Genomic DNA, 23,525 nt, shown 5'->3' with positions numbered 1-23,525 from the left:
CACCCTGCTTCAGCAGAAGCTGAGACAGGGGACAGGAAACCAGGAAGACTCCTTTTGTGGCCTCGGTGCTGGTGTTGCAGGGAAGGGGCGAGCTGGCTCCCTGGGTGGCAGAGCAGTGAGGAAGAAGGGCAGGTAGACACAGGGGGAGGGCACCCACCTTTGTAGGAAACTCAAGGGGGGCTGCTAACGGACCGGGGAGGGGCAGGGGGAACTTGCCCAGCCGGAACTTAGGGCGCGCTCAGCGCGCAGGCAGGAGGAAGGCACCCAGGCTCTGCCCCTGTGGCCCTGCCTCCGGCCTTTGCACACCCCTCCCCTCCTCCCCTCTACTTCTGCTCTTGATGAGGGGGCTGACAGGCCGCACCCCCTGCCCCCAGGTGGCATGTGTGTGATACTCCTTTACACTCCCGGCTGCCCAATGCCACAGGAAAGGGTTAGCCGACAGAGGTCACAGTCCTGCAGGACCTGAGTCTCCGTCGCCCTCCATGGTGATGTGGGGACAACGGCAGATAGAACTGAATTTCCTTCTAACCTGCAGCCCATGGAGAGATACTTAGGCCGGCGGAACAAAATCCCCACTGGGAAAACAACCTTAGCCTGACAGCAGCCAGGCCTCCAGGACCCGGGGAGTCTTTAGCATGTGAAAGTCTCACTGGAAACTTCCCCTGGACTTCACCTCCCCTGACTCCAGACTCCGGGCTGGCTGTGAGCCCAGTGTCTCCTCCTGAATCCGGGGCAGCTCTTCCTGCCCAGGGGTCAGGTCCCCGTCTTTACTAAAATCACCTTTTATGCACCAAAGACGGCTTCAAGAATTCTTTCTTGGCCGCGAACCCCACTGTCACCCCAAAAACCTCATCACTCGAGCCTGGTCACCTCCCGTCTCCTGCACCCCACTCCAGCCTCCACTGTGGGCTCCAGTCCCTGCTCCCCGGGGCAGTTAGGAAAGTTCTAAGAAACGACACGCCTCCTCATTGGCCCACAACAGCTTTTCTTTTACTTTCGAAAGGGCTGGTTCCGGGCTGGGCTGAGCGCAAGTCGAATCTGCTGACAGGGGTCCTGGGGCCGCGGCTGGGGAATGAAGGGTCCTGAGGGGGAGCACAGAGCCTCTCTGAGGCTGGGGGCCGCCCCCCTGGAGCCAGGCACCCGAGGCTGATGACATGAGCCTGGTGAGTCCTCTGAGCCCGTGCGTGTGTGTGCGTGTGTGTGCGTGTGTGTGCGTGTGTGTGTGTGTGTGTGTGTGTGTGTGTGTCCCAGCCCTCTCCGGGGACCTGCCCTGGGCCACAGCCACTTCCTGTCTCCTGTAGGCTTTTGTTCCCCAGCTGCCCTAGCTCTTGGGCTGACTCAGGCCCCGGCACTCGGCCCCTGCTACCAGCGGTTGGTGAAGAGACTGGCAGGAAGCCATCCTCCCGAGCAGCAGTGTTCCCCTCTGACCAGTGTTCCCCTCTGACCACCTTCCCCCGCCACACTTTCCTGGGCCTCAGGGCCAGCACCCCCCGCCCCCACTAGAGGGCGCTGCTCCTGGAAAGCAGGATTCCAGCAACGGACTCCTCCCACCCACCGGCCACAGCCCGGTGCCAGTGATAAAGTCCTTGTTTGTGCAGAGAGGGCGGGATCCGGGACTTGGCCCGGCTGGCGGCTAGCCCCCCGGGGAGTTACTCCTCAGGAGGGCCCCCCGTAGCTGTGGGCTGAGTCAGCCCGGGAACCGGAGCCCCCCCGCTAGCCCCCCCCCCCCCCCCCCCCCCAGCCCCGCCCCCCCCCCCCCCCACCCCGCGCGGCCTGTGACTCCTCAGGGCATCCCTGCTCTGTCCGTGCGGTTCCCCAAGGGCTGCTGCCCCCACATTTCACAGGGGGTGAGCCCGGGGCCCCGGGGACAGCCCTGGCAGCTCCCCCCTTGCCTCCCCAGCTGTGCCCTGTCTCCACAGACTCTGTACCTGCTCCTCCTGGGGCCCCTGCGCTGCTCCTTGGCCGCGGCCCCGTGCAAAGAGGAGGAGTATCCGGTAGGGGCCGAGTGCTGCCCGAAGTGCGGCCCAGGTACGTGCAGGCCTGGGGGCAGGGAGACAGGCAGGGGCGGGTGAAGCCCCCTCAGCCCCTCTTCCACTCTTCTTCCCGAGACCCTGGGGTCCCTTCCTGCACAGGGATGGGGCCCGGGGGCCCCAGCCAGCCCATTCATGGCCAGGAGCTGGGCCATGCCCACACCTCCTTCCAGAGCATTCCTCCCCGCCCCCGAGCAGGCTCGCTGGTGAGAGGCAGCAGGGCACCGTGTGGCGTGGAGAACAGCTCGGGTGCCCTTCGGTCCTGGGGGTGTGGTCACACCTGCTGGGGGCCTCCGGGTGGCAGGACGCGTGAGCCCCCGCAGGGCCCTCCCCAGGCCCCAGTGACACGGAGCCTCTGGGGTGCAGGTTACCGGGTGCAGGAGGCCTGCGGGGAGCTGACCGGCACGCTGTGTGTCCCCTGCGACCCGGGGACCTACACGGCCCACCTCAATGGCCTGAGCGAGTGTCTTCAGTGCCGTGTGTGTGACCCAGGTAAGAACACTGGCCCCAACCGCTACCCGCCTCTGTCCCGTCCCATATCCCGCTGTGGGGGGCGTGCCCACGTCACCGGACCAGGTGCTGGGCCAGGCCGGTCTGCCTCCGGGGCAGAGGTCTGCAGGCACATCCTTCAGGGAGCCTTGGGCCTCTGTCCACCCCTGTCTCTCCCCGGAGTGGGGTCAGTGCCTTTGTAACCCCGTTAGCCAGGCCCTCCAGAGCTCAGGGACCGCGTCGGTCACATGGACACCTGAGCCTGAGGCCAGCCCTGATGGAGCCCCAGGGTCCCGTACTGCTTGCCCCGCGCACGGGTCCTGAGGGTCTGGACCTCGCCCACCCGCAGCCCCCCCAGCCTCCACACCACGCCGCAGCGGGCCCTACTCGCGGCTCAGCGCTCTGACCCTCACCTTCTTCCTGCCAGGTGGTCTGGGGTGGAGGGACCCCAGGAGGAAAGACAGGGGCACAGGTGGAGGCTGGAATGCATTTGGGTCCAGCCAGGTGGGGTCAGGGGCTGGGAGCCTCGGGCTCACCCACAGATCCTGCGATGCCGCTGAACAAAACACCTGTCTTATGGGGCTGAGGTTGGGGTGCAGAGGCACAGAGGCTGCCCCTCAGCAGGGGTGCAGGGGTGAGCCCAGGCCCAGCGCTATCCCCGCCCCCCTCCCCCCCACTGCCAGCTGGGGGAGGGGGCTCTCACTGGTCTGTCGCTGCCATCTGACTAGCCTGATAGACTGCCTGAGGGGCGGGGTCTTCAGGTGTGGGTGTTGCGGGCCGGGTCCTGCTTCCTGGGACTGCCCCGGGGCTGGGGCCGGTGGCTGACTGTGGTTCCTACTTCCTGTGTGCGCCTGCTGCCGCCAATCTCCGTTTCCCCACCAGGCCGGCTCCCCGGCAGGTGCTGGGTTCGGGCTGAGCGGGGAGTGCGCCTGGCGGGACCTCTGGCGGGAGCAGAGCTGGCCCCAGACACACGCACCAGGCTGCGCCGCTGGGCTGGGGGCCTGTCGCCAACCTGTCCCCAGGCGGGAGCCGTCAGGCCCGCGGTGCTGTCCGGGCCTCTGCTTGGCCTCCTCCTGGGACGGGGCGCTCAGCACTGCCCACGGCAGCTGCTCTTAGCTCCTTCTCTTGGGTCCCAGCCATGGGCCTGGTGACCAGGAGACAGTGCTCCAGAACAGAGAACACCGTGTGCGTCTGTGACCAGGGCCACTTCTGCATTAGTGAGTCGGGGGACGACTGTGCGGAGTGCCGTCCCCACACCGCCTGCAGACCTGGCCAGAGGGTACAGCAGAGAGGTGAGCGGCAGACTGCGGGCAGCCGGCCTCCTGGTCCCCAGCACCCTCTAAGAGGTGGACCCCAGACCCAAGCCCAGGGTGGGGGGAGCCCAGCTGCCCCGCTGGCCTGATCCCCTGCATCCTCTCTGCCTGGCCCTGTCATTTCTCAGGCACTGAGTGGCAGGACAGGGTGTGTGAGGACTGCCCTCCAGAGACCTTCTCGCCCAGTGGGACCCTGGAGGAGTGCCAGCCCTGGACCAGGTAGATGATCCCGGGGTGGTCTCAGCCCAGTGTCCCTGGGAGGGGCTCCTCCAGCTCCCCTGGCAGATGAGGCCCCACCCTGCTGTTCCCTATCGTGCGCCAGCCTCCGGGAGAGCCCCTGCCTGGACTCTGGGGCTCACACACCCCATCACATTAGCCGAGAACTGAAAGTCAGTAGATGCGAGCTTCCTGGAGGCCAAGGACGGACCTTCTTCCCTGGGGCAGGTCTGGAGGGATGCTGCCGCCAGATTCCCAGTCCCCTGTGGTTCTGGAGTGTCCCCAGATATCAGGGCCATGGGGCTCCCAGCGAATCTGGAGTCAGGGAGGTTCTCAAAGTGAGGGCTCCATTCTTCCTGCGACCATCCCCGGAGCCCAGAGCTAACCTGGGCCCTCACAGTGTCCCTGGGTGGAGCGGGGTGGGGGGCCTGGGGTGACCAGATGTGGCTGCTGGCGGGCGACATCCTGCCTCCCTCGGGTCTGTCCGTCTGTCTGCCATGCCGGCTCTAAGGGTCGTGCCCCCCTGACCAGGGCTCTCTCTGCCCTGTCTCCTCCAACCCCGTGCCTCTCTGTCTTGCTGCCTCTCCCCGGCCCTCTCCCCCGACCCGTTTTCCCGTAGCAGAGAGGCCTGGAAAGGCAGAGGGACCCGAGTTCACACCCAGAGCCGCCGAGCGCCTTGCCACGGGGCGGTTGCCTCCACCTCGCGGAGCCTGGCGGCGCCTCGGGGACACCCCCCACCCCCAGGTCGAGTGAGCATCAGGCCCCCACACTGCTGTCTCCTAGGTGCAACGGCCCTTTTCAGAGCCTTTTAAATGCTGGGACCAGCAGCTCCGATGTCAAGTGCTCCTCCTGGAGCCTTTCTCTTTTTGTGGGCTTGACCTTTTCCGTACTTCTGCTTGGTGGCATAATACCCATAGTCGTCTGGCTACTGAGGAAAAGGATGAAAACCAGACGGTCACCTGGTAAGCAAGGGGGTGTGGTCCCATCAGGGCTCAGGGCCCCAGCAGGTGCGTTGGGGGGAGGTCAGCAGGAGCCGTGGGCAGGGCTGGGTCCCCCCGAGAGGCCTCACATCATTCGCACACTCGCTCGGTCCCTGCCCGCGTATCTGCCCTGCTGTATCTGGGCCAGGCCCCGGCCCCGCAGACCCGGCTCTGGCCTCCAGCAGGGAGCGGGCGCTCGGCAAGGAGTCCAAGCGGGGAAGGTCAGCCACCTTCTCAGGCTACTGTCAGCTAGTCCGTGCTGGGCCCTCACCCCAGGGTCCCCAGGCCGCAGGCAGGCCTCGGGGTCCTGGGCTCTGAGCGGGCCGCCCAGTGACCGGTGTTCTTTCTCACCCGACTCGGGGGCGCCTGTTCCCCGGGGGACCCTCCCCTGTGAAGTGTCCACTCCCTTTCCCTGGATGACCATCACATCGGGGCGCATTAGGGACAGGGTGTGGCAGCTGGAGGCTCAGGCAGGAAGTGCCCCCACGTTGTCACGGGTCCTGGGTTCCCTGGCGGACAAGTCCGCACGGGTCCGGCCTGTCTCCCGGAGGGTACTTCTCTCAGGGCAGGCCACACAGAGAGAAGTCAGGAGCTTGGGTCCCCCCAACCCCCAATGCTGAGTGGACTCTATGTGACACAGGGTCTCTGTTTTGCAGGGGGACCCGCCAAGGGGAGACTCTTACAGGTATTATGGACCATTCCCCGGCCCCCACCCACTGGAGGTGATGCCGTCGGGGTGGGTGGGGCTCCCGGTTCTCTGAGGGGCCTGGGTCCTTCGGGCCAAGCCACCTCCTCGCCTTAGAAAGCCAGGAAGACCCCGAACACAAGGCCCACGGGCGGGGCCCAGTACAGGCGGGTCTTCGTGTGGAAATTCCCCATCTCGACACAGAAGGGTGTGCCGTGTCCACCCAGGTCCCGCAGGCCCCGCCGGACGTCACCACAGTGGCTTTGGAGGAGACGGCATCCGTGTTTCCCGGGAGGGACCAGCCCACCAATCGACGGCTCTAGGAGGCGGACGTCTGAGACATCTCGGGCAGTGCCCGCTCGAAGCCGCCAGGCCCCCGAGGGCAGACTGTGGGCCCTCAGACTCGACACAGCAGAGGGATACCGGCCGCCGCTCAGGGGGCTCGGGGACCTCACACGCCTCCCATCAACTTCGCGGGGGCCCGCCTCCCTGCCACCTCTGTGCTGTCCACGTGTAGACCCAGCCCTGTGAGGACACCGCCACTCTCGGCTCCAAGCCTCGCTCACTCCCAGCCCCTCTGGGCCTCGGCTAGCTCGTCTGCAGGATGGGCCTGCCCGCACCTACCTCACAGCTGCGGCGACACTGGAGGGACCACGAATGCGGCACGACACGTGACTGTCACGTTTGCAAGTGATTTCTAAATTGGAGGTGTTTGTTTAACAAATACAAAATTGCTTTTTAATTTCTCGTTAAAAAGTATATTTTGGAAGGATGCTTTGAGAGTATGTAAACCTCCTGTTTCTCCCAAAACTTTCATCCACTGATGATTTAAAAGATTTTTTTTATTAAAAATTTTTTTAACGGTTATTTATTTTTGAGAGAGAGAGAGAGTCAGCGAGTGTGGGGGAGGGACATAGAGAGAGGGAGAGAGAGAATCCCAAGAAGGCTCTGAGCTGTCAGCACAGAGCCCAACATGGGGCTCGAACCCACGAACCGCGAGATCGCGACCTGGGCCGAAGTCAGACGCTTATCCGACTGAGCCCCCCAGCGCCCTGACGATTTTTGCCTGAAAAGTGATTGGGAGGGTTTCCAGTCGGGGATGTGACTCCCCCTCGTGCACTAGTGAGTTAGCGTCCGTGGACGAAGCGCTTCCCCTGCGGGCCCTACGGTGGCCCGCACTTCCTACTTCGACAGCGGATTCTGATACATGACTGTCATTATTTTGAGGCACACGTTGTCCCAGATTTGTCTTACAAGACGCTGTTTGACTCGTTTCTGATGCACAGCCCCTGCTCTGTCTCCCGAGAATCCAAGGAGCTCAGCAACCCACACACCGGCTTCCAGAGCATTCTCCATCAAAACCACCAGGCTGCTCCTAGAACGGCTGGCCCAAGCCAGGGCCTCGGGAGTGACAGGCTCACCGTGAAACCTCCCTTCATACAACGTTCGATGCGGCCACTCAGTGTGCATCAGCTCAAAGCGCCCCCAGAAGGTCCCCCTGGGGGTTATGTCCGAGTCCTCTCAGGTCACTTTCCTGCCTGCCCGTGGCCACCGGGGCCACCAGGCCACAGGGCCTAATCCCAGCACCTAAACGGCACCAGATGGGGCAGTAAGGATCAGCAGAAGCCCCCAGTGCCTCTGGACCAGCACCCCAGGCCCGGGGTGCCCTCGGGCTCACCTGTGCAGGCTGACGGCCAAGCTCACCAAGGAGACTATAAATCCCACCCAGAGCGTTAGCGAGGCGCTAGCTCTCCAGTGAGACGTTTGCACATCACGGGTGTGTCAGAATCTTCGAAAGCACCACAGAATTCAAGAGGTAATATCTCCCAGAACACATGGTTACAGACAGCACGTGCAATGGACCGGCTCCGACCCCTCACTGGGCCATTTTAGCCTTTTTTTTGTCTTTCGGGATGTTTTTTGCCCTGATTCTATTTTCTATTAGGCACCTTTTTTTTTTTATGTTTATTTATTTCTGAGACAGAGACAGAGCATGAGCGGGGGAGGGGCAGAGAGAGAGGGAGACACAGAATCCGAAGCAGGCTCCAGGCTCTGAACTGTCAGCACAGAGCCCGACTTAAGGCTCGAACTCACAAACCGTGAGATCATGACCTGAGCTGAAGTCGGTCGCTCAACTGACTGAGCCACCCAGGCGCCCCCCCCCCCGTTTTTTTTAGAAACACTGCCATGGAGAAGATGCCCATAGGATCCCAGAGACCAACCCAGAGCCTCAGACAGGAGCTCAGAAATACAGGAGGATACAGGCATTCACGGGCTCTTTAACTGATGTGTTTATTTTGTGCTGAGAGCAGCCCCCCCCTTTGCCAGTCTGGGGGTTGAACGAGTTAGAGGTTTCCAGAGGGAAGCCATGGGACAGGTTAGGACAGGCTGGTCCCTGCTCAGAGGGACTCAACACACAGCATCACCAGGTCCTGGCTGCTGGGCCCACCTCCCAGCCCTCGCAAGGCCCCCCCCCCCCCGTCCCTCCCTTCTCCTGCAGCACACGGCCCTGAGCCCTCAGTGGCTGCCCACCGAAGGCCTGAGCCTGCTCCCCCTCTGCAAACCCCACCCCCGTGACCACTTCACCCCTGCGTCTGTCTCTGCCTCCACCTCTATCCCCTTGGCTCCTGCCTCCGCCCAGTGTCTCGAGGGAGCGGAGCAGGGCCACTCAGGCCAGCAACCCTGCGTCCATCGGGAGAAGCTGTTTTCTGCTACCAGCTCCCTTCCCTCTGGCCAGCAGGAGGCTGGGGCCTTGCTGGCCTGGTGGGTCCTTTCTCTGCAGGTGAACTGGGGGTGGGGGGTGGGGACAGGCAGGCATCTCCTTGAAGGAGCCCTGATGTTGGAGCTGCACCTCAACCTTGGGGAACCAGGGTCCATGCCCCCCTGCTCTCTCAGTCCCTGGCAGGGTCCCGAGCCCTTCCCTTCCCCTGACAGCTCTCTTCCATGGACCTCAGGGCCCCTAGGTCAGCAGCCTCCCCTACGGCTCACCCCACCCTTGGCTCACTTCCTGGGTAGCTCTTCACCGGCCCCATGCTTCCCTCCAGGGCACAAGGAGCCCCATGTGGGCTGGTTTCCAGTGCTGGGGGTGGGGGAGGGACACTGAACCCCATGTCCTCGGTCAGTGTGCTCTCATGAGGCAGCTCTGGGTTCTGAGGGCAGGGGTCCTGGTGCCCAGGGGAGGGGGCTTCTTGCCGAACCCGGCACTGTGACCCATGGGGCTCCCCCTGCCCAGGGGCCAGGAGGCAGGAGAGCAGTCCGGGTCTCGGTGGGCGTCCCGGACCCTGATCAGGAGGTCTTACCAGGCACGCAGGCAGTCTTCACGCATCTTTCAGAACTCCAGGTCCAGGTGTGGCGGACAGCGGACAAGTGCCCTGGTGGTCACATCCTAGAACTCTCCTTGACCCGGGCAGCACCCCGCAGGAGAAGGCCGGCCTTGCAGGAGGATGCTACTATTCACTGCCTCAGTGGGAGGAAGGAAAGCTTCCTACTACCCAGCAACAGTCCAGCCGATGAGAGACTGTCACAGCTCAGCCAGTGAGAAACAGTCACAGCCCAGCCAATGAGAAACAGTCATAGGCTAGCAGCCCAGCCAATGAGAAACAGTCACAGGCTAACCAATGAGAGCCTCTCACAGCTCAGCCAATGAGAGACTGTCACAGGCCAGCCAATGAGAAGCCACTACACTTCAAGCTCTGTCTTATTCCAGTGAAGTTAACAGCCTATCCCAGCTCCCTCCGTGCTCTACGAAGGAACCTCCTCCGGGCTTTCCTCTGCGTTGTTGTCTGCAATTGCATCCTGGATTGCAGTTCTCTGCTATTCCCAAATAAAACCATTTTTTTGCTGGTAAAGTAACTGGCAGTGTAATTTTTTAAGGCTAACAAAGGATCTAATCAACAAGGGTCCGATGCAAACCTGTAAAACAGAATTGAAACTCGAATAATGAAAAACAGTTATGTTTTAAATGAATAAGACAACTACCAAGAAAAACTAACCCTATGCTGATGAGGGAAACAAAGGCAAGAGAAATGTGGCTTAAATTAAAATCTCCTTACAGCTTGCTGCCCACTGACAGACACCTGAAACATGCCAAAGGTGACCTTCCTCGAGGAATTCATGGCTGCATCGGTGCCTTAATGTTTATGTCTTATTACAGGCTAAAAGTAACCTTATCTTAACAGCAGCTAGCCCCTCAAGGTCCTGAAAGCCTTGCTTCCAAATTCCTTAGAGACTGCACTGTCCATAACCCTCAGTAATTAAAAAGTATGTAGTCATTCACTCCTTCTTATTGGGACACTTTCGTGTCAATTGCTCAGGCTGCAATCCTCTAGCCAATGGCTGCTCTACAGGGAGGAGGAAGCTGGAAGTTAGTCCCCTGGCCGGAATGGTAATAAGACCCAGAAACTCGATGCCCTCTCTTTATTACTATTTTTTATTTTTATTTTTAATGTTTATCTTGTGAGAGAGAAAGAGAAAGAGAGCAAGAGAGAGACAGGAGGGGTAGAGAGGGAGAGAGAAATCGGGGTTCAAACTCACAAACTGTGAGATCATGACCTTGGCCAAAACCAAGGGTCAGACGCTTAACCAACTGACCCACCCAGGTGCCCCTCTTTATTCCTATTCTTAGATAGAGTTGTCTTTTGCGAGTTAGGACAGCCACCTAGGTCCCCAGGATGGCTGCTGATCTTAAAAAGACTCTCACGTGAAGTTTCCTCCTCATTGGTCTAATGCGATCCCCTCCACATCCCTGGTCTAGCCGCTTCTGGCTGCAAGACTTAGGCTCAGGGTGGGCCGAAACTAGCACTCGATTGAATCAAAGCCCCACTGGGGATGGCTTCCTAGAGAAGTTAGCTGTAAAAGTCTACATATGCTGGAATGTTGCTCACACAGTGATGGATTTCTCTCTTTACTACTTTTTCATCAGTGTCCCCTACTGACTACTGAAATGACAAAATTGGATAATTTCCCCTTATAAAGCTCTTCTGGTGTCTGCCATGGGTGGAAAATGGCACGGCCTTCATGGCAAGGCGCAGCTCAGTGCTCTGGTCCATGTGCAGACACCCATTTTGCAGTCTAGAATGCGTCGGGGAAAGGGGGGCCTTTTCAGCTGCCCGGTGATCATAGTGATTTTGCTTGAGGGACCCCTCCGGTCGCTTTGACACCGGGAACCTGTCACATATTCCGCACGAGACGCCACCCGGGAGTCGGGCCAGGGGGGATTCTTGGTAATGAACCTCTAGGCTTCTTCCTCGGTCCCCAAGGTCTCTCCCTTGGGATGCCTTTTAATCCACTGGAATCAATTCAGATTGCAAGATTCAAAAAAGGTCTTCTGTCAAACTGCACGGCCTCAGTCCTCCTGAGGAGACAAGAAAAAATAGCCCATTAATGGGACTTTTAAAGCTTCGGTACGACTTATCAGTTAGATCTCTTCTGCAGGAAACAGGGCACATGGTCTGAGGCACCCTGTGTCCAGCCCTGCATGGCCCTAAATCACGACCCTGATCGAAGGGCCTCTTGCAGGACGTGTTTGGCCACTAACCAGGCTGATGAACTCCCTCCTGATATACTGGATGGTTGTCTAAACAGGCCTCGTCTGAAAAAACCCACGTTGCTGGAGGAAGCACAGGCCATCCCTAACGAAAGGGACTCTGACACTCTCACTGCTCCTCCTGACAGACTCGGGGTATTCTAGCTGTGTGTGGGGGCCTCTCCCGCCTTCATTCCCGGGGTTATTGAGGGTGATAACTGGAGCCAATTGGCTCTGGTTAGTCTATCCAGGGACAGGGACTTTATGGAAAATTCCCAAGCAGCTGCCGAAACTCCTTTTGTTTCAGGGAAGCTCCCCGTCTTCTCTGGTCCGGCACGACTGCCCATTTCCACTTGCTCGTGGACGAAAAAATAATCTGCATCCGCTCCTATGTCCGAGCTGACAGGCTTGGGGACCGGGAGGCCTCTTTCTCTGTCCTCTGGGCTTTTTTCAGCTTCCAGCATTCCTGCACCCCACCTCTTCCCCCTTCCCCTCCCCCTCCTCCTGTCTGTGCACCGCCTTGGGTGCGGCCTGCACAGCTGGCTCCTGTACCATGCTGGGTGCCTCGGGGGCCACCGGCCCCTCCTCCTCAGTGTCCAGGAGCGAAGGGCACCCCCTTTACCGGAGCCCCAGGGAAAAATCGGCAGCGGGTGACACACAGGTGGAACACATTTGGCATTTACACTAATTTGTTGGCTCAATTATGACAGACATGTCTTTAGAGTCATCAACATAAATATGAACATTTTTCTACCTAGGTTTACCGAAGGTCATATAAGCTCGTGTTCTCTCTGTTGCAAATTGTTGGCAAAGGGATTCCTTGAAATGACGGTTAATTTTGCCCCTAAATATATTTTATTTTTATTTATTTATTTATCTTTAACATTTATTTTTCAGACAGAGAGAGACACAGTATGAACGGGGGAGGGGCAGAGAGAGAGGGAGACACAGAATCGAATCGGAAGCAGGATCCAGGCTCTGAGCCATCAGCCCAGAGCCCGACGCGGGGCTCGAACCCGCGGACCGCGAGATCGTGACCTGAGCCGAAGTCGGACGCTTAACCGACTGAGCCACCCAGGCGCCCCTTCCCTAAATATATTTGAAAAGGATACTGGTAGGGGGGCGCCTGGGTGGCTCACTCGGTTAAGCGCCCAACTCTTGATTTCCGCTCAGGTCATGATCTCACAGCTCAGGGATTGAGCCCCACGTGGTCGGGCTCTGTGCTGACAGCCTGTGGAGCCTGCTTGGGACTCTCTCTCTCTCCCTCTCTCTCTGCCCCTCCCGCACTTGAGCTCTCTCCCTCTCTCTCTCAAAATAAATAAATATTAAAAAAAATAAAAGTACACCAGTATAAGATTAAAATTCTGCTTTTCTCTCGGTTTAAAGACAAAGTTTTCTTGGATTGTTGGTCTGCTCTTGATTTAAAAAATGTAATAAAAGGATTTTTTTCTCTCTTATTTATTTTTATTTATTAAGATGTTTTAATTTTTATTTTTGAGAGAGAGAGAGACAGAGTGTGAGCGGGGGAGGGGCAGAGAGAGAGGGAGACACAGAATCCGAAGCAGGCTCCAGGCTCCGAGCTGTCAGTACAGAGCCGAACGCGGGGTTTGAACTCACGAACCGTGAGATCATGACCTGAGCTGAAGTCGGACGCTTAACCGACTGAGACACCCAGGCGCCCAAGGGTTTTTTTCTCTTTTGTCTCCCTGGAAAATCAAGGTTTTTATGCTCTGTCTTTATTGAGTCTTTGGTTACTTAAGAACTAAAACTCATCAATATTAAAGGAGCAGAGTTTTGCTAACCACTATCCAACCCTACATATTTGCCTTTGGAATCTCTTATTGCCACCTTTGTTAAATAAATAAATAAAGTTTTAAGTTTTATAATGATCTGTAATCCTATCTAGGTACGTGCTTTATAATTTTCTGAAGTTTTTAACAAACTTCCCCAAGATTTAAATTGTAAATGAAGTCCTTTTGACCAATTAGGCTTGTTTATTTGGTATGTTAAGTTACTTGGAAAGCCCTGTCAAACAAATAATGATAAATCTTAGGTTGTGTTGCCTGGGTAAGTGCTAGAACTTCAAATATACTATATAAAATTCCTGCCGTTTTAATTTGTGTTGATAATACGGTCATCCCTTAACATTCTAATTGGTGAAATGTTACGTTGCAGAAATAACTGAATTCCCTTGTCAACTGCATTTGTCTTTTGCAATTTACCAAATGAGTTTCATCTTCAAAGAGACTTATATCTTTATGATAAAAGTCCTCTTGGACTTTTTAAACAAATGCAACTGGAAAGTCCTATTTCAGAGAGAGACGCATAGACTCAGATACGACCAAACAGCTTAAAGGAATTGAGGGTGACTTCACGAAACACGGAAATGTTGGCCTGACACTTTGCTTGGAGTTCCCAGCAGCCTCACCGGGTGAGTAAAGGTCACTTCCTGGCAGGTGCCGGAACCTCAGGAGATCTTGGGGACCTCGTGAAGACGAATCTACCCAAATCTACAGGTATTGCAGGCCTGTCTGATAGTAAGTATTTGGCTTGGCTTCGGCCTTGAGAGGTTACCGGAAGTTCAGCTGAGATTTCCTATAAAAAGTTCCAGCACAGCAAATTTTAAAAGATTTATATTATCAATCTGCTCTTCTTGCTGAGCTTATGTCAATAATTAGGCCAAGTTTGCTAAAATTGGACTCGGTCTACAAACAAATTAGTCTTGATTTGGCGATCTCTGGAAATAAGGGTGATTTGGGAGAAAAATTATGTTTCAGTAACACATCTTTGCAGACGTTAAACTCTACTTCTGGCTGCCTTTAAGTGTCTGTTGTTTGCCAAAGCTGGACACCTTGAGGGAAACTTCACAGAAACTGCCATGTGGCTCACACACAATCTTTGCGCCCGTTGCTCGGCGGGCCATTCACAAGGACCTCCAGAGGCATTTGGGTTACAAACCAGACAAATCCATCTGATTCCTGCCTGTTCCCACTCCAAGCTTGACATCTGCAAATCTCACTGGCAGCACGCAAGACTCAGACACCGGGTTTATAATTTGCTCTAACCATTACTCTATTTTCTGTTGCCGTAAAAGTGCCTCTTACCGATTACCTGATTGCTTACTAAACAAAACAGTCTACAGGATGATGAACACCACCTACCACACGTTTAACGCCTTAAATGACTCTCCCAAACCTGGGAGACTCCGACGTCTCCAGCCTGGTCCAGGGGCTCTCCGTGGGACCTGGGGAGTGAGGCTGAGGGCTGGGGCCCAGACAGATCTGCGTGTCCCATTATCCGGGTTAAGTCTTGGCTTCATTTCTCACGCCAATGTCTCGGGCCTTTAGCGGTAAAACCGGGTGATCACAGGTGCCACAAGACTGTGGTGAGCAATAAACAAAGTCGCAAAGCACGTAGTAAACTGCTCTTACTTCTTTCAGGTCTATTTTACCCAGTGTGGGGGCTAAAAGAAGATTTTGCTTTAAGAAATTACCAGCATTATGATTAAAGCCAACGCAGATATCTAATTGAGAAAGCGAAGCATTCGCGTGGATTTTAAAGCTGAAATAAGATAAGGGTAAATGCTAAGCCCTTGGGCTCCTCTGCCTATAGGACGAGGCCCGGGCCCCAGAGCCGGGACTCGAGTGCTCACCGCACTCACCTTAACCCTGCCCTGCAAACCGGGCACTAGGTAGCCGCTGTCCCGCTCGCGCTCCCTCCTTCCCGCCCGCCCTGGACCCCAAACTCGGGACCTAGGATCAGGGGACTCCGGTCGCTCTCCGGCTCTGCACCTGGCGGGGCAAAACGGAGCCCGCCCCCACGTGGGGCAGCGCTGTGCGCAGGCGCACCACGTGGCCGCTGCCCAACCGCCCAGCTTCTCCGGCAGCCAGCGCAGCGACGCCATTGGCCGACAGGCTTATGCATATGCAAAACAAGTGACAGAGCGCCGCCCGGGCCGCTGCTGTGTGCGGCAGCGGAGTGGCGGCCTGGGGGCGGGGCCGGCAGAGGAGAGGCGGCTTGGGGGCGGGGCCGGCAGAGGAGCGGGCGCCTGGGGGCGGGGCCGGCAGAGGAGCTGGCGTCTGGGGGCGGGGCCAGCAGAGGAGAGGCGGCCTGGGGGCGGGGCCGGCAGAGGAGCGGGCGTCTGGGGGAGGGACCGGCAGCGGAGAGGTGACCTGGGGGCGCGGCCTGGACGAGAAGCCGCAGTGGGGCGGGACACGGGCGGGGCGTGGCCAAGCCGGCTGGGAGCCCGGCGCGCAGCCGAAGAGCACGGTGGCAAGTGGACATGAGCGCGGTGGACCTTGCCCGCGTGGGCGCGTGTGTCCTGAAGCATGCGGTGACCGGGGAGGTGAGGCCGAACGCGCGCAGGGCGGTGGGTGGGCCCCTGGCACCAGCCCAGGCGCCCTGGCAGTGGCATGCGCGGCGGGCTTCGGGTCGTGGGGCTGGGGGCGCAGTCCGGGCTTGCGCGGTGCGGGGCTGGGGGCACGGACGCGCGTGGGAGGTGGTCCATCGGCGCCCCTCGCCCGCCCCGCGCAGGCAGTGGAGCTGCGGAGTCTGTGGCTGGAGCAGGCGTGCGTGGTGGCTGGCCTGCGGCGCTTCGGCTGCTCGGTGTGTCGCTGGATCGCCCGGGACCTCAGCAGCCTCAGGGGGCTACTGGACCAGCACGGCGTGCGTCTGGTGGGCGTGGGGCCCGAGGCCCTGGGCCTGCAGGAGTTCCTGGAAGGCGGCTACTTCGCGGGAGGTGCTTGTGCTCCCCTCCCCTCCTCCCACTGTAGCCCCACCAGCTACCTTGAGACCCTTCCCAAGCTCAGGGCAGTGGCCATCCCCTCCTTGCCCAGGCCTGACCCTTCTGTATCCTGGAGCTCCAGTCATGTCTCCGGGGCTCTCCACCTGTTGCCCCTACCTGTGTCCCCCAGGCACGATGTCCCTCCCACCTTGGAAAGAGGCAGGGCCCAGCGGTGATGCTGGCCTCGAATCCCCGAGGGTCTCTACTGGGTGGCAGCAAGACCCCACCTTCCCAGGAGCCTGAAGGAGTACGGCTGGGACAGGAGCCCACCCTGCTAGACCCCTCTCCCTGGCACTCAGGATATGCTCTCCCAGAGCCCTGGGCCCGGTGGCAGAGTCCAGGCGAGCCCCGTGCCTCCCTTTTCTGCCACCTCTGGGCCTCTGCCCCTCCGCTAACAGTGGGGACACTCAGTCCTCTGCTCCTACGTCCTGGGTGGGCAAGCCAGGGGAGCGGGGGGCTGGATGCAGCCAGGTGAGCCGGGGGGGGGGGTGAGTGCACACCTGTGGCGTCTGCTTTCCAGAGCTCTACCTGGATGAGAGCAAGCGCTTCTACAAGGAGCTGGGCTTCAAGCGGTGAGCGGGCGGGGCAGCCGCCTCTTCTCATTCCTCTTCCCCTTGCTGCCCTCTGCCTGGTAATGAGGCTCTGGGGGCATCCACTGCTCGGTCGGTCCTTCTAAGGACTCTCTCTTGGGTGCTGGGTGTCCGTTACGGCTGTTGGTTAGGCCTCTCACCCAAGATCTACCCCCTTTCCGGCCACCTCGGGTGCCTGTGTCGTAGGCTGGCTGCCTGGCGTGACTAGTGGTGCCCAGCTGACTCAGATCTCTGGGCTCACCCAGCCGGGGGGGCCAGCCCACACTCCCCAAATCTTCTGCGGGGCCCCAGGCCTACTGGCCCCCAGGCTGGCTGCCCCCTGCCGCCCCCCCCCCCCCCCCCCCCCCGAGTCCCTGGTGAGATGCTTGTGAGAATCTGGTGGGTGTGTCTTGTAGAGACTGGGGATAGAATTGCTGGGCAAGTCTTCGCCGAAGAGCCGGGGGCCGGACTAGCCAGCTGTGTCTTCACAGGTACAACAGCCTGAGCATCCTGCCGGCCGCCCTGGGGAAGCCCGTGCGAGATGTGGCCCTCAAGGTTTGTGATGGCCAAGGAAGGGTGGGACTTGAGGTGGTGGGGCTTCCCTGTAGGGCTGACCCGGACCTGCCTTCCTCCTTCCAGGCCAAAGCTGCTGGCATCCAGGGGAACCTGTCCGGGGACTTGCTGCAGAGCGGAGGGCTCCTGGTGGTCACCAAAGGTAGGCTGGGAAAGGGGTGTCAGAGGCCGATGCCTGGTTGCATGGGGGGCCGAGGTCACATCCTGGGCTGGGAAGGTCTGGCTGAACTTGGTGGCATGTCCCGACCCTCTCTGCCTCCCTTCCTCTGGCTTCCTGACCTTGTCAAGTCTTCTCTGTGCTGGGTGGGCTGCGGCCAGGACAGCTCCCTTGTCAGGGTAACCAGGTGGAGTCTCGGACAGCGAGGGGTGTCTCCCTCCTCCCAGCACGCAGGGGCATCCTGACCGCCTCCCCACCGCTGTAGGTGGTGACAGAGTGTTGCTGCACTTCGTCCAGAAGTCTCCGGGAGACCATGTCCCCCGGGAGAGCATCTTGCAGGCCCTGGGCATCCCCGCAGAGGGCTGTGCCAGCGAGGCGCCCCAGGTGAGCTTGGGCCTGGGGAGCACGCCGCCCGCTAAGGTCAGCAGCTCCCCTGGGTTGAGTGCTGGGTACGACCAGGTGCCAGGCTGCACCTGCAGGGTTGACGTACTTCTGCGCTCATGGCAGCCCGGGATGTCACTGTCACCCCACTGTGCAGGGGGAAGCAGGCTGAGGACAATGGGGAACCAGGGGCAAGGGTGGCCAGACGGCCTGGCACAGCAGGGCTCTCCCCAGAGGGCAGGGGCTGCCCGTCCTCTCAGCCTGGGGAGGGTCGCAGTTTGCCCACAGCCAGTGTTAGTGTGGTCCTGGTGGCTGACCTCCTGTGTCCCGAATAGAGGGGATTTTCTAGCACTTGGGCCCCAGACTGCTGGTGGGTGGGACCAGCTGCTTTGGACTCTGGGGAGTGCGGCTGGCCTGACGGGGACCCTGCTGTGTCCACAGTGTGCTGAGGGGGCGTGCACAAGGTGAAGACCAAGGCCTCCGAGGGCCTGGGAGGCGTCTGCTGCCTTGAACACTGGGAGCTGGATGTGAAGAATCTTTCTGGAATCTCTGGACTGGGGCACCAAACTCTGCCTGGGCGTCTGTGACAATGAGCATTAAACTCGTTTCTGGGCGGCGTTTATCTTCATTGGCTCTGATCCCGTCGTCCTCGCAGGGGACGTGGGCCTGCAGGCTTCCTTGGGAGGGGCCGGCAGAGGGGAGGAAATGGCCCTGCAGCCTCCCCGAGGGCCTCAGGCCTTTGGCACAGGAGGGCCAGGGGTCGGAGGACCGCGCAGGGTGTGGGAGATGAGGATATGGTCAGGTCAGAGCTCATACTGGGTGGGTGTCCAGGGAGATGTTGCCCCGCAGCTGCTGGGCACGGTGGACAGTGAGGCTTAGGGAGGGGGCTAGTCGGCTGGAAGGACCTTCTCCGATGAGATCTATCATTTGCACCCGACTGGGGTGGCTGGCCTGGCCCAGCTGGTTCATCCAGCTCTGCCACGCCCCCAACCCCCCCACACCATTCCTTGGGGGGATGTGACAGGCACCTGGAACCTAGTGTCCAGAGCGGAACCCTGCCCCTGCCCACTGTGCCTGGGGCTCTTTGGTCTGGGTGCGTTCAGATGACCTCAGCACCACCCCTCTACCCGCCCCCCTCGCCTTGGCCAGGATGACCACAGTGGCCTCCTAGCTGGCCTCCCAACTTCCTCCCACCTTCCCCCCTGCCCCGTTTGGTACTACTCTTGGGGGTCTTTAAAACATCAGAGCAGGTGACAGTGTCCCTTTGTGGTTTAACCCCGCCACCGGCCTCTAGTTACATAAAACCCGAAGCGTAGATTCTGATCTATGGCTCCCCAGTTCCCTCCACCCACCTCCTGACCTCAGCCAGCTCCTGAGTCAGTGGCCCCTCCTCCCATCTGAACCGGTGGTCCCTGAGGGCCAGTATTTGGGGGCGTCCTGGCACAGAGACCCCGGGGGGCTCACCAGGTGTGGCCCTCCCTCTGCAGGGTGCCCTGCTGTTTCCCTGTCTGGCTGCTGTTTTGCCCAAGGCCACCAGCAGTCAGCGCCCAGCCAGATGCTGTCCCCGAACAGTCAGCGGCAGGTACAGACAGGGGCTCGGCCACCCCCTACCCCCCCCCCACCCCCACCCCAACAGACAAGGCAGATGGCTTCTTCTTTGAAGCATTTACTTAGCTCAAGTCTGAAGCTCATGGACAGCTGACTGGGATGTTTGGGGAGGGTGCAGACAGGTAAACGCGTCTACAGGGCTGGGGCACCCTGCCCCTCACCGCAGGCACGGAGGGCGCCGGGCAGTCACCGCTTGCCCTGGGGGCTGGGGCCGCGGCTGCGCTCCGGGCCCCGCGCGGGACGGGCCGCGTGTGCACGTTGGCCTTGCCCGTGGCTCCAGCTGCACGTGCGAGGGCCGCCTGGCCTCCCGCGGCGGGTGGGCGTGGCCACAGTGCGGCTGGCGAGGGCTACCAGACGCGGCATCGCTCCCGCGGGTGCATGGGGGTGCCCCGGGCACAGTGGAAGGCGTCCGCGAAAGCCGCCAGGTTCTGCAGCGAGCCCAGCACCCTGCGGGCGGCCAGGGGCCTGAGCCAGCTGGCCTGGGCCCCGGGGGTGGGCGCTGGGGGGCGGGATGGGGGTTGCGCGCACGGATGCAGGGGGCTACTCGCCTGTACTTCAGGGGGCTGTGGACGTCGGTCTTGAGAGACTGTACGGCGAACTCAGGCCGGTAAGACCCGCACCACACCTGTGGGGGCGTGAGGGGCGTGGCTGTGGAAGGGGGGAGGGGCGGGCCTGGGGGGATGGGACGCAGGAATCAGGGGGGCCCCGAGGGCATCCAGGCGGGGGTGGGGCGGGCCTAGGGGGGCAGGGACACGCGTGTGCTCTCACTTCTTTCTAGGCACCAGGGAGTCCCGCCTGTCCCGTCCCAGGCTGTCCCTTCTTGGGTGGGGGAGGGAAGCCAGCCTCCCCTCCCCAACTGGCCCAGCTACACCTGAAGCCCCCCAGCTCCAACCCTCTGCTTCCTTTTCCTCCAGGAAGCCTTCCAGGCTGGCAAGTCTGCTTCTGCCCGGCCTGCCCTCTCAGCGTGGCCCTGGAAGTGCCCCTCAGTGGAGGCCTTCCAAAAACGTGGTGGGCGACCGGTGCCCAGCTGCTGAGGCGGCAGGCCGGGTGGGGACGGTGGCTCCTACCTGGGCATAGTTGATGAAGAAAAGCTGGTCGTAGGTCAGTTCCAGTCCTGGCAGCTGCTTGTCCTTGCCACCGTCTGCCATCCACTTTAGGTAAGCCTGCAGACGCCAAACAGGTGCTGGGCCCGGGCCCCTCCTTGCTCCTGGGGTCAGCACCGGCCTGGGGTCCGGGCAGAATGGAGGTCTGGCTCCACGGCCCTGCTCCCGGCGGAGGTCCTGCCTCAGCACCTGACGGCCCTTCGAGCACCCCGGGGACGGCGCTCCTGCCCTGACGGCCTGGTGCTCATCTCCGTGCCACAGCGGCTGGGCCCTGGCCCTGGGGCCGGGGTGGGGGGGGGGGGGGGGGGGGGGGGGGGGGGGGGGGGGAGGATCCCTGCCCAGGCTGCCACGCAGCGCCCACCTAGAAGGAGCTCCGAGGCCCGGTGCCTCAGGCTGCAGGTACAGGGACGATGCCACGGCTGGCGGGGACGTGGTGAGCGCCACTATCTTACCGGGGGAGAGTCAGTGGCTCCCCTGGGGTTCGAAGGCTCAGGTAAGGTCAGGGTAAAATGTGGGCAGCACAGCCAGGTGCCCATTCACCCTCAGCCAGGCTGGCTCCCCCAGGGCACAGCTGCTTTCCGGGACAGACGGAGAAGGGTTCCCGGGGTGCCTCGGCCTGCGCAGGGCACGGTCTCTGCCTCACCGAGGCACCTGTTCCCCTGCGCCCTTGAGGGGCCCCTTCTTGGACCCACCTTATATGCCTGCCGCACTCCTCCGTTGTCAGCGATGTTTTCCCCGAGGGTGCTGAACCCGTTCACCTGCACACAGGACGCGGGACGGTAGGGCGGCCGGGCTCCCCTGCACCCCCCCGGGGGCCAGGGCTGGGGAGCGGGTCCCCGGCGGTGGCGGCGCTGCTGAGGGCCTGCTCACGTTTTGGTGGTCGGCCAGGTCCCAGGAGTATTTTCCGTACTGGTGGACCATGCACTCTGACTGCTCCTGGAAGTGCTGTGCTGAGAAGTTGGTCCACCAATCGAGCATGTTGCCGTTCTTGTCGAAGTTCCGGCCTGGCGGGCAGAGGCGGCTGCCCTCATGGCCCTGCCTGCCCAGTGCCAGCCTCACCGGCACGTCCTCCCAGAAGCCCCAGTATCTAGAGCTCATGGGGGCAGGGGACGGGCCCCTGAAAGGTTGGCACAAGGTCATCGGGCTGCCGAGGCCCGGGAGGGGGCTCTGGTGGCCTACCACCCCACACCCGAGGTCAGAGCCTGGGGTTTCGGGTCTCGGGGGCACCGTGGTTTAATGCCCCTCGCCGCGATGTCCAAACTCTGTGAGCCCCAGGTAAGGGGAGCACGTGGTCCTGGGGGCCACGAGGCTGCCCTCAGAAGGTCCCGATGGTCAAGCCCTGTGGGAAAGCCAGCTGGGGCCCCCGTGCGTGGTCACAGGCCACTAGAGCAGGCAGGGGCCGCACCCCGGGGTGGGAGGTGGGGACGTCGGGTCAGCACATCTCTGGGCTGGAGGAGGCTGGCTGCCCCGGGGTGACGCCAGGCCAGGACCTGGAGCTTCAGAAGTGCCCGGGGTAGTGTCACTATCGCCGGTTCACGGGCTCAGGGAAGAGCGGCCCGTTAGGTGGAGTCAGGATCTGGCCCGCGAGCCCTCACACCCTCTTCTCCATGTCTCTGCCCAGAGCAAGGGTGCCGGACGGGGGCCGAGCCTGCCATTCAAGACCTCTCTGCCACCATAGCTCCCCTGGGAACCCAGCAAGTCCTCTCTGCCTGGGTGTCAGTGTCCCCACCTAAATCGTGAAGGGGTTGGATGGACAGCTCCAAGGCCGCCTGTCCCCTCGTCCCCTCCCGGGACTGCTGCTCAGTGGAGAGGGGAGGAGGCCATGTAGCTCTGACCACCCCCCACGCAGCTTCCCTACCGTTGTCGTCAAAGCCGTGAGTGATCTCATGCCCGATCACCATCCCAATGCCCCCGAAGTTCAAGGCCTGTGGCTGCTCCTTGCTGAAGAAGGGGGGCTGCAGGATCCCAGCGGGGAATACTGCCCGGAGACGGGGGTGGAGACATGTCCGTGAACAACCCTCCCATGGGCCAGGCCCCGGGCGGGCACCCCTGGGGCTCCTGCATCAAACCACACGGCCCGGGGGGGGCCGGGTTGTGACCCCCCCCCCGCCCCCCACGTTACAGACCAGAGAATACAGGGCCCGGAGGTGAGAGGCCGGGGCCAGCATGCGGCAGACCCAAGTTCTCCCGCCCCCCCTCATTCTCTGCTGCCCTCGGGACTGGGGTCTGCTCCCCAGTCTCTAAACCCGGCCCTACCACTCAGACAAAGGTGAGGAACTTCCCAGCAGGTGGGGAGAGGGGTGAAGTCCCTACAGGTGGGGAGAGGTTCTCTCCTCCCGAGAAGAGGCTGGAGGTGCCCCCCAGGAGGGAGGGGAGGGTTCTTCTCTGGCACTGGAGGGGCTGGGCTCAGTCACGGAGGGGTCACACGTACCTATCTGGTTTCGGTTTGGGGAGTAGAATGCATTAACCACGGCCGCCCCGATGATCCAGCTGTGATAGACGGGCCGGTCACTTGGAGCCCGCCTCCTGGACCCTTCCCTCCAGGTCCCCTCCCGGCTGAGCAGAGCCCCCACCCTTAGGGCCCCCATCACAGTGGCCGTGCCACGAGACCAGCATTGCCCGCAGCCAGGGCCGGGTCTGGGCAATCCACAGATCTGAATCCTCCCTGAACCCGAGGCTCCGGGTCAGACCCCGGCCGCCCTTCCCGGCCCGCTGGTTCCCGCGTGCCGCCACTCACAGGTTCTGGTCCACTTTCTCCCGAAGCTTCTTGAGGCTCCGCTGGGCACCAGCCTTGAGGTTCTGAAGACCATTTTCAAAGTACTGGTCCTCCGAGAAGTTCAGCTACGGGACAGGGGTGGTCACTGCCGGGTGCGCAGGCAGGGGGGTCGGCAGTGGCTGGGGACCGGCCTTGGGACTGGCTGGGCAGTCCTGCGCGAGGCCGACGGGCGGTGGGTGCGGGTGGTGGGGTTGGGGGGGGGCCGGTGCTGGCTCTGGGCCTTCGTGCCACTGAGCACATTCCTTTTCCCTCCCGACCTCAGTTTCCCCATCTGTAACAGGGGGAACTCTGGAGAGCTGCCCACCCAGCGAGGTGGCCGAGACGGCACCACCTGCCAG

The 23,525-nt window shown here is 60.8% G+C and overlaps 3 protein-coding genes across 7 annotated transcripts in view; 2 read left to right on the top strand and 1 right to left on the bottom strand.

Moving 5' to 3' along the window:
- Nucleotides 1–990: 990 nt before the first annotated feature.
- TNFRSF14 (TNF receptor superfamily member 14) lies at nt 991–9,962 on the top strand. 3 transcript variants are annotated; one of them, XM_049618233.1, is made up of 8 exons: nt 994–1,163; nt 1,920–2,028; nt 2,397–2,522; nt 3,656–3,811; nt 3,961–4,051; nt 4,832–5,010; nt 5,685–5,713; nt 5,941–9,962. In XM_049618233.1, exons 1-8 carry the CDS (start codon nt 1,155–1,157, stop codon nt 6,034–6,036), a joined length of 795 nt encoding a protein of 264 aa, XP_049474190.1. In that variant the 5' UTR covers nt 994–1,154; the 3' UTR covers nt 6,037–9,962. The 3 variants fall into 3 exon arrangements, with proteins under 3 accessions (XP_049474192.1, XP_049474191.1, XP_049474190.1); XM_049618235.1 differs by lacking the exons at nt 5,685–5,713; nt 5,941–9,962 and having other exon boundaries at nt 991–1,163; nt 4,671–4,958; XM_049618234.1 differs by lacking the exons at nt 5,685–5,713; nt 5,941–9,962 and having other exon boundaries at nt 991–1,163; nt 4,668–4,958.
- A 5,489-nt stretch (nt 9,963–15,451) lies between these two features.
- On the top strand, nt 15,452–18,313 carry PRXL2B (peroxiredoxin like 2B). Of its 2 annotated transcripts, XM_049618943.1 has the most exons (7): nt 15,476–15,582; nt 15,771–15,975; nt 16,541–16,592; nt 17,081–17,144; nt 17,229–17,304; nt 17,585–17,703; nt 18,142–18,313. In XM_049618943.1, exons 1-7 carry the CDS (start codon nt 15,520–15,522, stop codon nt 18,166–18,168), a joined length of 606 nt encoding a protein of 201 aa, XP_049474900.1. In that variant the 5' UTR covers nt 15,476–15,519; the 3' UTR covers nt 18,169–18,313. The 2 variants fall into 2 exon arrangements, with proteins under 2 accessions (XP_049474901.1, XP_049474900.1); XM_049618944.1 differs by lacking the exon at nt 18,142–18,313 and having other exon boundaries at nt 15,452–15,582; nt 17,547–17,640.
- A 1,037-nt stretch (nt 18,314–19,350) lies between these two features.
- The window catches only part of MMEL1 (membrane metalloendopeptidase like 1), a 31,246-nt gene continuing 27,071 nt past the window's right edge, over nt 19,351–23,525 (bottom strand). For both annotated transcript variants that reach the window (XM_049618229.1, XM_049618231.1), the window contains exons 17-24: nt 23,149–23,252; nt 22,843–22,901; nt 22,270–22,389; nt 21,282–21,415; nt 21,104–21,169; nt 20,376–20,471; nt 19,857–19,933; nt 19,351–19,755 (exon numbers count right to left, since the gene is read on the bottom strand). In XM_049618229.1, the coding sequence (XP_049474186.1) occupies nt 19,656–19,755; nt 19,857–19,933; nt 20,376–20,471; nt 21,104–21,169; nt 21,282–21,415; nt 22,270–22,389; nt 22,843–22,901; nt 23,149–23,252 (756 nt within the window). In that variant the 3' untranslated portion in view covers nt 19,351–19,655. The remainder of the gene's footprint in view (nt 19,756–19,856; nt 19,934–20,375; nt 20,472–21,103; nt 21,170–21,281; nt 21,416–22,269; nt 22,390–22,842; nt 22,902–23,148; nt 23,253–23,525) is intronic.

Source organism: Panthera uncia, assembly GCF_023721935.1.
Source record: "Panthera uncia isolate 11264 chromosome C1 unlocalized genomic scaffold, Puncia_PCG_1.0 HiC_scaffold_4, whole genome shotgun sequence".
Lineage (NCBI taxonomy): Eukaryota > Metazoa > Chordata > Mammalia > Carnivora > Felidae > Panthera > Panthera uncia.
The sequence above is the reverse complement of the archived record's forward strand: the minus strand, read 5'-3'. Positions and strand labels throughout refer to the sequence as shown.

What these genes read in the sequence shown, in the direction of transcription:
- TNFRSF14 (XM_049618233.1), top strand. An exon ending in CCAGAGGGTACAGCAGAGAG is followed by an intron (nt 3,812 to 3,960) that starts GTGAGCGGCAGA and finishes GTCATTTCTCAG; the next exon opens with GCACTGAGTGGCAGGACAGG. An exon ending in GAGTGCCAGCCCTGGACCAG is followed by an intron (nt 4,052 to 4,831) that starts GTAGATGATCCC and finishes GCTGTCTCCTAG; the next exon opens with GTGCAACGGCCCTTTTCAGA.
- PRXL2B (XM_049618943.1), top strand. Translation starts at nt 15,520, where the DNA reads ATGAGCGCGGTGGACCTTGCCCGCGTGGGCGCGTGTGTCCTGAAGCAT. An exon ending in AGCATGCGGTGACCGGGGAG is followed by an intron (nt 15,583 to 15,770) that starts GTGAGGCCGAAC and finishes CGCCCCGCGCAG; the next exon opens with GCAGTGGAGCTGCGGAGTCT. An exon ending in AGGCGGCTACTTCGCGGGAG is followed by an intron (nt 15,976 to 16,540) that starts GTGCTTGTGCTC and finishes TCTGCTTTCCAG; the next exon opens with AGCTCTACCTGGATGAGAGC.